Source organism: Saccoglossus kowalevskii, chromosome 5, assembly GCF_978046115.1.
Source record: "Saccoglossus kowalevskii chromosome 5, keSacKowa6.1, whole genome shotgun sequence".
In the NCBI taxonomy this organism is placed as follows: domain Eukaryota; kingdom Metazoa; phylum Hemichordata; class Enteropneusta; family Harrimaniidae; genus Saccoglossus; species Saccoglossus kowalevskii.
The window spans coordinates 22840511-22856793 of NC_140645.1; the positions used below are offsets into that span (position 1 = coordinate 22840511).

General features: G+C 36.2%; 2 protein-coding genes across 3 annotated transcripts in view; one reads left to right on the top strand and one right to left on the bottom strand.

Annotated features, from left to right (window-relative positions):
- gsk3b (glycogen synthase kinase 3 beta) overlaps positions 1-3958 on the top strand; it is a 29863-nt gene extending 25905 nt beyond the window's left edge. The window contains 2 exon segments of one of the 2 annotated variants that reach the window (NM_001165026.1): positions 1415-1601; positions 2312-3958. In NM_001165026.1, the coding sequence (NP_001158498.1) occupies positions 1415-1601; positions 2312-2475 (351 nt within the window). In that variant the 3' untranslated portion in view covers positions 2476-3958. 2 annotated transcript variants of the gene reach the window in all.
- Positions 3959-7147: 3189 nt separating this feature from the next.
- LOC100369966 (large ribosomal subunit protein mL37-like) lies at positions 7148-14453 on the bottom strand. The gene is made up of 7 exons (XM_002736001.4): positions 14125-14453; positions 11650-11842; positions 10815-10948; positions 10192-10307; positions 9502-9690; positions 8154-8302; positions 7148-7548 (listed from the first exon to the last, which is right to left on the bottom strand). Exons 1-7 carry the CDS (start codon positions 14268-14270, stop codon positions 7297-7299), a joined length of 1179 nt encoding a protein of 392 aa, XP_002736047.1. The 5' UTR covers positions 14271-14453; the 3' UTR covers positions 7148-7296.
- Positions 14454-16283: the final 1830 nt, after the last annotated feature.

Consider the following 16283-nt stretch of genomic DNA (forward strand, 5'->3'; position numbering starts at 1 on the left):
ATATTATCTTTCAACACATTGCCGCTTTATGAGATGAAATGCACATATTTTTGGTGTTTTCGCTTCTTTGCTTCTACATTTTGCTAATAAGGCTAGACTTTTTTTATTTCTTGTTTCTCGAGTTTTTATAGGGCAATTTTTTTGAGGAGGGTGGGAAAATAATAAAATTTGTTCTTTTTTTCCATTTGATTTGTGTGATTCTCAGAAAATTGTAAGTGAGATCACTGATCGAAGAGAAGAAATGAAATAAAATTTTATTCCATGTATAACCTTGTTTTTTATCTGCGCGAGACTTCAGTACTTTGATCATGATACTCCGACGAAAATGCTACTTGGATTTGTTATGCGGCGAGCGGAAAAAAAAATGAAGATAAAAATAATATTTTTTTAGCAATTTTTTGCACTTACCAGTCGGCATGAGAAATTACGCTGAAATAAAATTTTATTTTTATTTCATTTTCGGCTCCTATTCATTCGGCGGGTTCACGAAACAAGGAATAATAAAAGTCTTGCCTAATATCTTAGGTTATTTTGCAATTCGGAACATTTTCAGGAATGTAGATCTCTCGGGTAATTGTTGCGCTTGCTGTACTTAAAGTTAAAACCACTTGTATCAAAAACAAACAAAAATTATCCAGGAAGTTGAAATCTCGTGGTCTTGCCTCCAAATGGATGTTCTTGTGCTCTTGTTTGTAAAAATAAAATGACTAACTTTATCACCACGTTCATGTCTAACTGCCGTCACATTTAGATTGCACACTCTGTCTGCCATACAGCTGTGCTGCCAAGCCACATGAATGGAAAGCTCAGCCAGCTGATTCATTACATATTTCACACCTTACGGAGAATATGGTGGTGGTGGTAAGAGGAACATCATTCTGGTTATCTCTGGGCCTCCTCCAACTACATCTGACTTGTTACGTATGGAAATATTGGCTTAACAAATCAGATTCTGTGTTACAAACTATGTGTGTAGAATAATTGATACTGTTTTGGTAAAACACTCAGTGATTGGTTGACTAATTTTATTTTCATACGTAATGCGTCAGGTGTTGTAAGAGGTGGCAGAGTTTTAATGCGTCTCATGTAGAGGGCGCTAATCACGTCATGAGATCACGTCTGTTCTGTAGAGAATGGTGCAGAGCGTAGCCTGGATAATAAGGGGCTGCACAGGATAGAACCAGCTTTTATGCTACTGTAAAAAACATTTATTTTCACTGGCATTTAACTTCACTATTTTAATATTTTGAACATATACACTGGGTTTTAAATTCATGAAATAGGGAACTTAAAACCCAGTGTATAATTAATGCACAATACCAGTTTTTAACTAACTTTCGAGCCCATTATTATAGATCTGATGATCATGCAACACCCAACGGCATTGTTGTTTGATATCTGCTTTTGTTTTTAGGTTTTTCGTCCACGCACACCACCAGAAGCAATTGCACTTTGTGGTAGACTGCTGGAGTACACACCGTCTGCCAGGATTTCACCCATGGAGGCTTGCGCACATGCATTTTTTGATGAACTCCGAGATCCTAATACAAGATTACCAAGTGGTCGAGAGTTACCGCCGCTGTTCAATTTCACACAACATGGTGAGTAGTTGCTCAAATATTACAAGTCAGGTTGTTGTTTTCAGGGTCAAAACTGTTCACCCCATAACCTTGTACAGTTACAAGCAATTCACCACTTTTGCATCAGTTTCGTTCAGCGTATTTGCTTCGTGTTGATTTTCAAATTGTTACCCTACACTTAGACAACTTCTGGGTTCCTCAATTTACCTATCCACAATTGGATGTAGAACACCATTGCTAGTCTGACATTGTACAGCGGTTTACATGCTGTTTTATGTTCAAAATAATTTGTTTTTGACTTTCTGAATTATATAAAATGACACCCCTTTCAGGGTATAATATAATCAAAGACGCTGCTATTGACCTGAATGTTGTTCAAATGACACTCACAAAACTTGGTTGAAAAGTAAATTACGTTGAAAAAAACAAAGGTTAATTACTGGAAACACCTTTCGGTAAACAAATCAAGTCGTTTGGGACACTGGTGTGCACTTGCCGTTTGCACGAAAGGCAGTGACTTCAGTGCCTGCAAATGTTGCAACAAATTATAATAAAAAAAAAATCATGGCATATATTAATAATAACAAACAAGATAAATAGTTTACTAGTAATGTTGACATTTTCTGGGCATTAATTTTAGTGCATTTAATGGGAGAATAGAACCCTGCTAAAATTAAAGTCGGACACAGTAAATCGTTTTAACACATCTTCATCCTGTGTTTGCTTTTCAGAGTTACAAATTCAACCGTCGTTAAACGCTATTCTTATACCAGCACATGGTCAACATCATGTACAGGGATCGATGCCCGCAGGTAGCACCAGTGATGTACCGAATGCTTCTTCGGGAGGAGATGTTTCGTCAGCGGGTGCCACCGCTGCCCCATCAGGATCTTAATTAACGTGAAAACTGAATCAAAGAAATTGACTTAACATTGTTGTTGTTGTTGCCATGGCAGGGATTATTGTATAAAAAACTAAAAACGATGATGTTGCGCACATGAACTGAGTAATATGTGCGAATGATATACCGCGTGTTCTACGGACGCAAGAGTCGCCTCCCCTTTGTAGATATACGAAGACTCTCGTTTCCTGTGCTCATGACTGAACTTGTGCTCGTGTTTTCAGGGGATAAATAGTAACAATCTGTGATGTAATATAAATGTCTGATTGTTTCCTGTTTCTTTACTCCCTTAATCTGTTTGTCTGCCTATTCTTTACTCCCCTTTCCATTTCCACCCTTGCCATGCATTTTGAGTTTTGTACATGTTGCTCCTGCTACTTCTGTCTGATTTCACACTGTTAACGCATTTTTTTTTTTTAAAAAGAAAATACCATGACCATAAAAAACGTATGGGTTCTGTATTTTTGAGTAACATTGTATTTTATTTTTGACTGCCTTTACGACAGGAATTGTTTATCAGGATATTATTTTTGTGTTGTGGACGGACTGTGGACTTCTTCCGGGTTATTTTATTGTTCAGAAATTGTAATATAAAACATTCTAGCAAGATGTAGCAATATTTTCCTGTGATATATTATTGAAAATATTTCTGAAGAAAAATGAGAATTCATCAAAAATATTAAATTCCCTGTAAATGTTAGAATAGTGTTTTCGTTTTCAAGACCAAAAAAGAAATCCACAGCCCATTATTGACAATAAGGCTGCATGCAACCTTTCAGATTTTGAAAAACTCATTGCAGCTATTACTGAGCCTCCGCACCTCTTTTTCCAACAATGGAATCAACCATGTTTTCATGATCTTGATCAAAATACTTTAAGATGGGGGTGGGCAGGTATAAATCGGAAGGGGGTAGATGTAATAGTTGTACATTTTTCGTGATAGATTTTGGTAATCTCAGAGTGTGGTTCAGGGAATATAGTCTGTAATATATGAATGAAATGCCACTTTTTTTTTTTAAATAATTATTTTCTTTAATTTGTTTTTGGGGGGAGAAATTCTGTTGCCATTTCCCTGGGCCACTCTTAACTGAACTCCAAGCCAAACGTAACCAATATTTTAAATGCAGAGTAAATAATTACCAAACCAACACACTGATTACTGATTTTTTAATTGGAGAAAAGAAGTAACCAATGACATTTCAGTGTTTAATGTTTTTAGAATATTCATGGGTTTTTAATAATGACTCTTTTAATTGACTGTATGTACAGTAAGAAACTTCCCAGGGAAGCAGTTGACAGAAATAGGTGGCTGTCTGTCGGCCATAAACTTGCAAAAACTTAGGAGTATTTACTTCTTCGTGGTAGTCCTTACTTTTACATGGATTCGTCGTAGACAAATATTTTTTTTCTGTCAGTTTTATGTTCTAAGGAAGTACATAAGTGCATTAAATAATTGTAACTATGTATCAATCACAAATGGTGTTATTTTCATTTGTCTTTTAATGCGTGTGTGGTATGAAATTCACCTGTATTTGTCAGAGTTTTATCTTGAATTAGTAACTCCACCACCCCCCACCCAGATACCTGACCTGATCACTAATGGTTAGCTGTGAAATCTGTTCAATGATGGATAACTGATAACACTGAGGGTTTTTTGGCCATGAATCGCTGAGGGCAACACCAGAAAAGAGGTTAAGTTAAACCACACCCCAGCTACCCTGTGGCATACCAAAAATAACCCTTAGACGATGGTTGGTTCAGTGAGGTTTTGTCAAAATGTATCCCTCAAAACTCATTTATCATAAAAACAAGACAAACACTGGAAACCAGGTTAAAAAGACAATAGTAGCCATAGCTGATAAAAATACAAGCTAAAAATTACTATTAAAAAACAGCACAACATTTCAGATGGCAAAGCCTATCCTTTATCAGGAATAAAAATAATGGCAGGAGGCAGCTGATGGATGGAAGTTCTCAACTCAAAAAAGAAGAGATGGCTACTTTTGTTTATGCAATAAAAAACAAGAGAAGTGAAGTAAAGAGAAGAGGGCATACTTCATCTCACATTTTCTTTAATGTTTAGGTCATATGGATCAGTGGTTTTAAGTTCTCTTATCCATGTACACATTGTCTAGCATGAGCAATGCTACGTAAGGCCTATGTAACCAACCAGATGGTACCATCTGATACATGCGTGCATGTATAATCACTGGAAATGTATTGTGTGGTGTCTCAGAGCTGCAGTCGACACCACAGTGTGCAAAACTCGCACCACCCCAGGGATCAGAGGCCAGCTATTTTTGTGCCAGGTCAGTCAGTAACTTTATTAAAAAGCTGGTCAGAGTGTCTTGCTATTTTAAAAATGTTATGATTACTGTCCTGACACGACTTTCACACAAGTGTTAAAAAGGACAGAATTCATCATTCTGGCGTTTAAAAGAAAATTACAATGCTTAAAATTCAGAAGTGTCTATTGTTAAAATCAGCTGGGGGGGGGGGGGGGGTTGCGAATTGCAAAATTGGTGGCGCTATTCCATCTGCTGCATTGATTTAAGGGTTCGTGATCTTGTGTAGCACAACGTCACTAAAAATGGTAGGGGTATTAGTCGATTGCAAACTTGTTGCCATATTTAAATATCAAGCTGTCTACAGAAAAAAACAAAGTGTATGATGCTGAGAAACATGAATGGAAGTTTCAAGAATCGTGGAAGAAAGATTTTCTGTGGGTAATTCACGACCCCTGATGCTCTTATTTCAAAAATGTTTTGTCTAAGTGTGTACGGCCCCCTGGCTGTCAACAAACAAATATGTAACTTCTCCCAATAAGTATACAGAGTATGAAACCGGCACTTTGGTTACTGGTTGTATGAATTTGAAAAGGACACTAGTGTCTGGTTATATATTATCGGAGAGACACAAGAAGGCTGTTGCAGTTGTTGCTCGTAGGTATGCAAAACCAGGTGAAACTGAAGCTGAAAAATGTAGAAACAAATAAACCACAAAGCATTTGATCGCCTGGGATGCCATAGCCTACATAATGTGTAAGAATATAGAATGTTTTTCCTCAAGCAATTAACAGTTTTGATTCATATTCATGTATCCTAGTAATCATTTGTAAGTTAAGTAACTGTCAAAGTGACATCCAAATTTGTGTTGAATGCATTGCAAGGAGCGAGTATTATGTTTGAAATATGTTATCACTGAGGACGCGCACCAAATGAATCAACAAAAAAAGGAAGGTATACATATTACTCTGGGCCAGTGGCTTTTTAAAAGGTGGTGGTCGTCATGCTGTGCATGTAAGACATTTGTGTTGTTTACCCACAATTCAATGCGCTCTTCTAATGGAATCACAAGTATGAGGTTTGAATTGCACTAATTACTGCCGGTGACTCCTTCGACTAAAAAATACCTAATTAAAGCTTGGTAATGTCTCAGTTTGTACTTGTTGATCTGCGCAACAGTCTCCATCCTTTTGGAGAGAAACATTAGCATGACACAAGTGTAATAAATCTGATTTTGTGTTTCATGTATTCATTTCAGGCTGTGCATATGTCCCAATATTTATTTGCATACTGGAGCACTGTTTATGCACATAATTTGCGACCAGTTTATCGCCTATGAATAATCCTATGATTAATCAAATAATGTTTTTACTGTTATATTCGCATTGGTAACATTTTCACCTCAGTTGTTGGGTAGTTCTGTCAGTGGTCTTCACTCAGCAAGCAGTAGCGATGATTCAGTGAGAAGGCAAGTCCAGAGTATTTTTTACATTAGTAAGTTTGAGCAAGGCTGGATTTAGTGAACTATTGATTACAGGGAGTATGAAAAATGTTATAAAAACCGTTGCATCTACCCCTTCTGTATAAGGTTCTGTTCTCCTTGCTAATAACTTTCACCACCTGTTTACAGAATGGAATGCTCTGCTCTGCTTATCAAGTGGAGGTCAATGGTAAGCGGTAAGTAGTTTTCTGGGTTTTTGCAGCTGCCAGAACAAATGAAAACTCTTAATCCACTTTTTGTTTTATCACCCTCAAAAGTGGGCCTTGTTGAATAATGCTCTTGTGGTATCATGTAATTGAACCTAGGAGAAATAGAGCTTGTTGTGTATAGTACTTGTATCAGTGCTGCTTCCTGTACTCAATGTTTATACCCCGTGACCTCTCTCTCTAAGCATCATGGGAAATAATTAAAGAACTCATGTCATGCTCCCAGTCGTTGCCATCTGTATTATGTACCTCAATTCCGTAAAAAAGCATTGTAATAGCTATATGCAACATCAATGCATGAATTAATATAATCCTAATTTAACTTAAAGAGCTCGCAATCTCGTGAAAATACACATTTTAATTTAAATTATGAATTAAAAAATTTTAAAAAATCACATTTCACCATAGAGGGTGCTGTTGTAATGTTGTAATTTCAAGGTATCAGCAACTAACAAATCTTAATAAATTGCTCTCTATTCTTGCAGATTCTCACAACCAACCTGACAATTCATTTAATTTAGTTTGTCCAGCTCACGTTTATTGTTGATAAAATGATTACAAAATCTCACGGACTGTGTTTTGTTAAATCCTATTTTGCCGACACAAGTTTCTCAAAACATTTAACAGCTCAGATAATTTCATGCATTTTCTATTCAAATACACATAATCTGAGTTGGTTTTAAGCAGAAATCAAAATATTTCATGTCACCAAATTTACTTCTTGGGAACACTAGCAGATGCTCCCCAAAAACAAGGAGCGTGGGAACATATTTACAAGATTCTTGTTATTTTCACGCCACAACTAAACTGACAAGAACTAGATTCAGACAGCTCCGTCAACATAACATGCAAGAAGTTTTCTGAAAACATTCACATCCAGTGTATCGACTTCTAGAGTTTTTTTTGTGATTGTTTGGTAGAGAAAACAATTACTGTCCAACCACACCATGTTCTTGATTCCATCGTTGGAAGATAGACTTGTTGTATTCAGTTGAAAACTCACAAATGACCACCTTCTACCATTAGTACCGATAGCATGGGTCACAAAAGGACTGTCCAACTTTTCAACTTCGCTCTAAAGAATAATCATATTTGGGAAAGCAGTGTCATTAGAAATAGTTGAGGCATGTTAAAAAAATCACATCAAATAAAATGATGGCGAACTTGTTGACAAACAGAATTACTGTACTACTTCATCACACTTGCCCTTCATGTCATTACACTTTCATATTGCCCTCCATTTTATTACGCTGTAATATTGCCCTCCACCATGTCATTTAACTGCCATATTGCCCTCCACTATGTCATCACACTGCCATTTTGCCCTCTAAAATGTTGCCATATTGCCCTTCATCATGTCATTTCACAGCCATATTGCCACTCACCATGTCATTATACTGCCATATTGCCCTCAATCATGTCATTACACTGCCATATTGCTCTCCGTGTTACTACACTGTCATATTGCCCTTCACCATGTCATTAAACTGCCATGTTGCCCTCCACCTTGTCATTTCACTGTTCTATTGCCTTCCATGTAATTACTGCCATATTGCCCTCCATCATGTCATTACACTGTCATAATGCCCTCCATGTTACTGCACTGTCAAATTGCCCTCCACTATGTCATTACAATGCCATATTACCCTCTAGATTTAATTGACATGAGATTAGACTTACATGGACTCCATACTGTTTGTTAGCTCTGACAAGACAGTTAGCGAAAGCATAGAAGATCAGTTGAGCGTCTAAATGCTGTGGCATCCAACTGTTTTTATTCAATACCAATAATAAATTGGCATGTGGATAAGGATAACCATCGAAAAAACCTGAAAAAAATGATGAACAGCTATCACACCCTGATAAAAATCTATTGCCTTATGCATGACCCCAAAAGGGTCACAAATCCTGGTACTTTGAGGGGGTGCAAATACAATATAAGTATGAATTTTCTTGAAAATATTGAAAAACAAATGCAGGCAAGCATCAAAAACAGACATATAATATTGGAATTTATTGCTGCTTTCGGACAACATCCCTAAAAGTGCCAGGATGTGTGACCTTCAGAGGGTCAGAAAAAGCCAGAATGTGTGACCTTCAGGGGTCAGAAAGTGCCAGGATGTGTGACCTCCAAAGGTCAGAAAGTGCCAAGACGTGTGACCTTCAAATGTCTATTACGAAGAGCCTAATGAAACATGAGAAATTCTAGAAAAGTACCAATAATGTGCATACAATATAACAATATGTAGCGAATATAACAATGTCAGTATTAAGCTAATAAGTGATGTATGGATTTTGATGTTGTTGTGAAGGAGAAAATATCCAGTTTGATTTCCATTTCTTTCTATTTCAATTGATCCATAGTATATGATTCAAGTTTTGTGTGAATCTAAGCAATAGTTTTGTTATTATCAATAAAATGTACATTTTATTCATATGCAAATTGTTACATAGTTTTACAGGTCATTGTCTCATGTTTGACTGCTCAGTTTTATCTTGAGATATTGCATTCACAAATTTCCTTCACAGACGGGCGGAGATACAGCAGACAACATTAAGGCATTAACATATTGTTGACAGTCAAAAAAAGCTAAAAATGACAGTACGCAGGTTTATCAAAGGAATGGTAATGGACACTTTCTAATAACCATTGATTGCAGGGAAAATAACATACAAATGAACATCATAACACCAATTAATGAAGTTTGAACAAAATCAGTCATTAAAACCAAAAAGAATTCAAGAAAGCAGTCGTCTTAAATAAAAAGATTGAATTTAAACTATAAACATAAGATCACAATGATGATCTTGTTGAAAAAGCATTAAATATAATAATCTTTTTATTTTTATTTTAAAGCGGGGAAGTTGACATTGTTTACAAACAAGATTCCACCCATGATCCTTTGCGTTTTTAGGGTGTGTTGTTATCGTCGCATGGGACTCAATTTCTGTGTGTGCGCAGGTGACGACCCTCTCGCTTTAAAGTAGTATCTAAAATATAATCTAGATATAATAAACGCAGCCATACCTGTTGAATTTTTATCCCATTTGTAAAGATTTGAAGGTAACAAATCTATCGTGCCTGCTATGGGATGCAATGACTCCAACTCAAATGATGCTGTATCTTGGATTTCTTCATCTGTTGCTAATGGCAACAGAGGATATTTGGATGTGATAATTGAACCTGATCTTCCTCTAATCTTGATACGATCTTTACCTGAGTAGAAAAAAAGATTTTTTAGGTTACCTAATATAACAGCAACTTGAGTGGTCACCTTAAGTTATCTGAATATAACAGCAGCTTGGGTAAAAAACTTAGGTTACTTGAATGAATGTAAGCAACAACTTATGGTGCTCATTAAGTATAATACCGGTAGGTCACTTCCATAACTTCCAAAGGTCACACATCCAGGTATTTCCATTGGTTTGAAAATCAAAAATAAATTTATTTTATTGATATTTCATCACAATTTCAAAGATTTGACTTTGTTTTAGCTACTAGAGTGAAATAATACTGTTAGGAACATAAAAACACATTGAAATGTCCAAATTATGCATGTTTCTCATGTTGCCATACTAACAAAAGTACCAGGATGTATGAACTTAAGGGGTCTTGAAAATTGCTTATCAGCTAGAAGCTCACAGCAAATTTAAATACAGGTAAATATGTAATGTCACTGCATTCAATGTTTGGTGTACAATCAAGAAGAAATCATACCTCGTTGAAACGGTGCACTTAGGTGGTAGTCCTGCCCAATGCTCCGTTGTAGTAACTTGGGATATTGCGGCGTTATCTTGGTACACAGGTGTAGGAAAGCCATCAACTGAGTGAAACTGAAATCAAACAGTGCACAGATTACATGTCACCAGATACACAAACAATGTCAAAAACAAGTAATCAAATGACATTGATTGTATTATATTTTCTATGTAGTTATACAGCATACTATAAAAGTATATTGTTCTATGAAGTTAATTCAAAGAGCACTTAGGTCACCGGAATACCAGTACCATAATTGGTGAATATCCCTAGGTTACCTAAATCTCATATTAAAAAGACTCCTTAGTTTATCTTATAACACACTAAAGACCACTTTATAGCTTACTGTAGAATACTTTATTTTCGCTTGGAATTTATTTTTGCTATTTTCGCTGAAGGGATGATTTCGTGAAAATAAAATCCAGCGAATATACTTTTTTTTCTATATTTCACATTAATCTCATCAAAAATCAGTGAAAATAAATTCCAAGCAAAACGCCCAAATAGCCTTTTCAGCGAAAATTAATTCCAGCGAAAATAAAGTATTCCACAGTACTTGAATAAAAAAGACCCCTTAGTACCTGAATCTTTCTGGATGTATTTTAAATGATTTTGGATCATCAAATATGCGACACTTCTTAACAGATCGCAAAACTTCATCTTCCATATTTGGCATATCCACAATGTCAGCCAACAGTTGCAGTCTTTCCGGCATCTAAAAGACAACATGTAAATAAATAGAGTAAAACTTGACACTGTCATCACCATCGATTCAACTAAAAAATTGTTTGTTTATACAATGTACATGTATAATTAATTAAGTGGTCACACAAAAGTAATAGGGTCTCAGAACATTGATGCTGCAGGTCGGCGTTCTTTCAACACCGGTCTGATGCATATCGCGCAAGGAGTGCCGGGAATATTTTACGGATATAATAAATCGTTTCAGTGATTTCTTTACTAAATAAAAAATAAAGGAAACTTAGAGACATTATAGAAATAAACTGGCCATAAAATTGCATAAATATGCAATCAGTTTACGCTGCTAGTTCCTGCTCCTGAAGGCATTCTGCGCGTGATCTCATTACGTTTAAAGATGTTCTATATCAAGTTAGTTGAAACCTGAAATTACATGGGAAATTTTGAACTTCAAACACAAATTTTAGTATCATTATTATGACTTAGTTTCTGCTGTTCCAGATAGAATTATGTATGACATCAATATTTCACTAAAATATGTGATTAAAAGGCAACTTAAACTGTAAAAAACATTATCTCAAGTTCTGTGTATAAACATTAGTGTGAAGAGGCGGCTCATTGACCGGCGTTCCATAGCAGTTTGCACAACCCAAAGAAATACATGATATAGTGGTGTATGTCTTAGGAACACAGAAAATATACTTCAAATGGCCTCACCTCCTCTGCCATCATCTTAGACTTGGTCAGCCACAGTGCTTGCTTAGCACCTTCCAAAACTCTTATTTTACTGTGATATGTATAACACGGCTCTTCATTATAGTTTGGTCTCTCTTCCAATGGAGCATTTTTTGGGTGTAAAGGTGGTTCATCTAATATGGTTTTTTCACGTTTTTCCTCAACACCAATTATTCTGTAATGAAAACAATCAGTCTTAGAATAGCCATGGAAAGTACTAACGGAAGAAGCCACGATGCTATTGTTTTAGCTTTACCCTATGAGCGATTGTCAATGTTTGTTCACAAACATTGGTTGTTGTTAGCTCTTGGCAGTTTCTTACAATGGGTTACGCTAATCTCGAGCATTCGGTAATATTCGGAGCATGTTCGGTAGCAACAGACGAACTGCGCATGCACAAGATTGGAAATGATGTCCAGTTGGACATTGTTATTGTTTCCATCGATTGAAGAAGAACTGATGAACTATCGTGAATCTTTTTGTATTTGTAACGGCAGTGTTTTCCACAATCCAAAATAGCTGGTGGGCGGCCTAATTAGCATAAATTTGCATATTAATTTGCATGTCATTTACATACAACATTCTAGCATTTATGTCACTAAGTTATTTACTATTTTCTTTTTAATTTAATTGAAACATGTTACAAATTTTTTGAAATACAAACTGATTGGTCACTATCAATATTTACGAAATGCAGAAAGTTTGAAATCGATGATTTATACGTTCGCAAATTGTTCTTGTTCAACAGCAAGTACAAAACATAATTGAGTTATAATGTAGAAAATATACGAGGTGATTTGTCCCCGAAGCCAAAACGGACGATTTGTCAAAGCAAAACCCATAACATTTTTATTTGTGGCACGCTAACGAAAAAAATCCTTTGTTTTCCACTGACTTTGTTTTCCTGTTTCGGTCCTCTGACAATGAATTCAGGCGATTGACACATTGCCATGAATACACTTGATTACTGCTTGCAGACTTCCAGTGGTCATTGTTTATGTCTGGACTTTTGAAACAATAGCAAAATAAAGGGTTGGGCAACTACTCTTTTGTTTAGGCTTGGGAAGAACAATGCAAGCTTTTTACAAATAATTTCAGCTGGATCTACGTTGGTGGGCGGGTGTTGAGAGTTCCTAGGCGGCCGTAAAACTTGGTGGGCGGGCCACCCGCCTAAAACCCCTTGTGGAGAACACTGAACGGTGATGAGACGTAATCAATGATTGCCTGTGACCATTATGATTGCATTATTCAGTGGTACCATCATCAGTTTGACGCCCAAAACTATTTGAAGTTTTCGACCACCAGGCACCAGAATAGATAGTATCGAAAGAAGGGCATGCCTAGACACTTTCTCTGCGATAATATTCTCAGGAATTTTTGTTGTAGACGCTCAAAATTTTGTTACAATTGCTAATAATGCAAACATGTGAAATCTGTGAAATCAAACGTTCATCTGTTGAATTTCCGGTTGTGAAATGCGTATTTTGACCTTTCACAACTAAACAACCCGATGCGCATGTATGATGACCGTAGTTTCATAATGCGCATATATTTATCACGTTAAAAATCGGCGAGGTTATATCATATTCCACTAACTAGTTACTTGCGTGAACAATGGCAAACTATCATCAACATCAAAGATGAGCTAGACAATGTCCTCATCGGGATTAACTAGATTGAAACAAAAGAAAATAAGGTTACGAGGCTTAAGTAGCCACATGAGAGGCGTCGTGGCTCCCTTCATGGAATAGCATAGTCATTGTGCTATTTTATGAAAACAATATATTTTAAACATGCTGTACCGGGTACATGTACCGGTATACTTTAAACTGCTTTAATTTCAAAAAATACAAATTCAGTTTACAGTTTCAGTGAGTTTTGTCATCAAAAATTAAATCAAATCACCAATTCTTTGTACTATTAACATCTATTCGCAATACAGCAGTGGTCGTGTAACTTTTATACATATAAGCTAACATTTCACTGGGTTTCTGAGGCAACGAGTCAACTCACTTCCACAAAAGAGCATTTAAAATAAATAGTAAATGGTGATATTATAAAATAAAATGTAACCCAAAATATTCACTAAATAATTTTAATTTATATTTAGTTTATGGGCGAACGATTCAAAAGGGAGAGGGGAGAATTTACTTAATTTACAGATATTAAAATAAAGAGAAATAAATATCACATAACGGAAAGACTTTCTAATGTACCCTCCCCCCCCCCCAATTCAGTTGTACATGTATATGCCCCTCTAGATAACGATACTTAGTCCTCAAGATGGGCATATACTATAAATTTGAGGAGACAATAGAGGGTAGGGGGTCGATTTAAAGTTGGGATTAGAAGTGAGAGTACATTTAATAGAAAGTCTTTCCATCACAGTAAAAATAGACCAATTCTCATCGTATAGAATATAATAGTCCCTGCAATGGTAAATGATCAGTTGTTTACCTGGCGTTCATCTGGGATACACTCGGATTTCGTATTTTTCTCGTGCGGATTTCTTCTATTTTACGTGGTTTATAATGACGAATTTGAGTTATTACTGTACGGGGCAGCTTCACAAGAGAATGTAGTCTGCAGATATGCGCCTCCATTATTCCACGAATAAATCAAAACACAAGTGTTACAAGTTCGTAAACGTTTTGCAATCGCCGGTGACAGGTCGAGAATAAAGTTCCTGCTTTACGGGATTAGTTGACCTCATAAATAGAAGACTAGGTGCACAGGAAAGTCGGAAACAGTCAAATGATCAAACTTGCACGTTTCCACAAAGTTCACATGGAGGCAGCCATCTTAAATCGTGTGTGTTTAAACACCAGAGGGCGCACTACTCCGCGAAAATGTAGCGCGGTCCCGGGCCCCGCACCTGTCTTCAGTAAACGTTGAAGAACTCATGTACAAACACATCTAACCCTGCTGGAGCATAAAAATACCATTTTAAGGTTATTCTCGACATTTCCAGGAACTTCTCTCTTCTTTTTTAACTTTTATATTTTCCTATATCGTACATTTTCGAAAATATATTCCTTATAGTAGTTAGTTATAGAGAGTGTCGTAATATTATTATTTCAAACACGATCCGGGTTTGACATCTCACCAAATATGATTTGTGCAATAGCGCCGTCATTTTTTACCTGGGTTGTAAATTGTTACATTGTCGCTTTTACCCAATGTAACGACGTGTATCGAGTAATTTGTACGAGCAATAACAAGTCATTATAATAATTACGTTTACTATATCTTGCTGTTAATATTACCAACAGCTTTCAAAAGTCTTTAGACAAAGCATGTTCTTTTTTTATATACTAATAATGTTGCGGTAAGGGTGTATATAAGCGTCATCTGGAAGACTAGTTTTCGGAACTTGACTACAAGCCACACAGTGCAATATTTTTTGCTAACATTTACGCCATATATATACTGAGCAATTATCAAGTCAATGTAAATGTACCCCAGATGTTTTGAGGTTGCTTAATACAGTTCCGTGAAAACTTTGAATTCTTTCATATATATTTTGCGAATTTGATATATAAGATCATATGTGAGAAAAAAAGGTAACATTGGGATACCTTTATAGATAAATATGATAATACTGTATCTGTAAAACAAACAAAGTAAAACAATGCTTGCAATTTTTGTTTTAAACTCTAGCCATAACATTCTTGGCCGAGGGGAAGACGTGTAGTGGCGTGAAGCTAGGCGATTAGGTGCCGTACGCGAGCGCCGGTTCGAGTCACGCACGCAGTACGTATTTACTATAATTAGACATAGTCTTTACCTTGCCGTTTATTCGGTGTTATTTGCTTTCTTTAAGACCACGATTTGTATCGGGTTGTCAACGCACGCTAAAAAACGCGAAGGCTCATGGGTAGACGCGCGTTTATAAAAAAATGATACGCTATGACAGTATGGCGCATGCGCAGATGACGACTCCCCAACATTTTTGAAACAGAATATTGTGATAATATATATTTTCACCCTGTTTTTAGCAAATGTTCGTGGCGCAGCGCGTGTTTGAATATCGTGTGAACAAGCAATATATTCGGTTTTCTCGTGCTGTCTATTTATCTATGTTTCATATTGAAGACGTTGTGCGACTACTAGCGTTCTTTACTGTGAACACAAAATCAATCCATTGCAATATACTGTAAAACTATTTTAGCTAATCTGTAATTTTACTAATTAAAGATGTAGGTAATTTAAAATACAGTATACAATGAGTTTGTTGGCACTTTAGCTATGTATTTTGCGAATTCATACATTAAGTCAAGTTCGTTAAAGTTGTATATAGCTATAATTAATTTGTAATTTAATCTGGAATCCAGTCATTCAGAGTGACTTCCCAGTGCACTCAAGACTGGCCTGGTGAATTGCTACGTAATACGTAGACGGAAAACAATCCCATGACATCACTGGTTGTCTCCATGACTTCAGAACATTACCATGGGAACTCGCATGCGCAGACTGACCCGTGCGCAAGACTCATCCACAGCTCTTCACACCGATTCACTAGTCTCATAATAGACGGTGTCTAGTCTATTCGTAATCGTAAGATGTTATCAAAATACTGCTGGTTGTTTTGTTTTGTTTTGTTTTGTTTTGTTTTG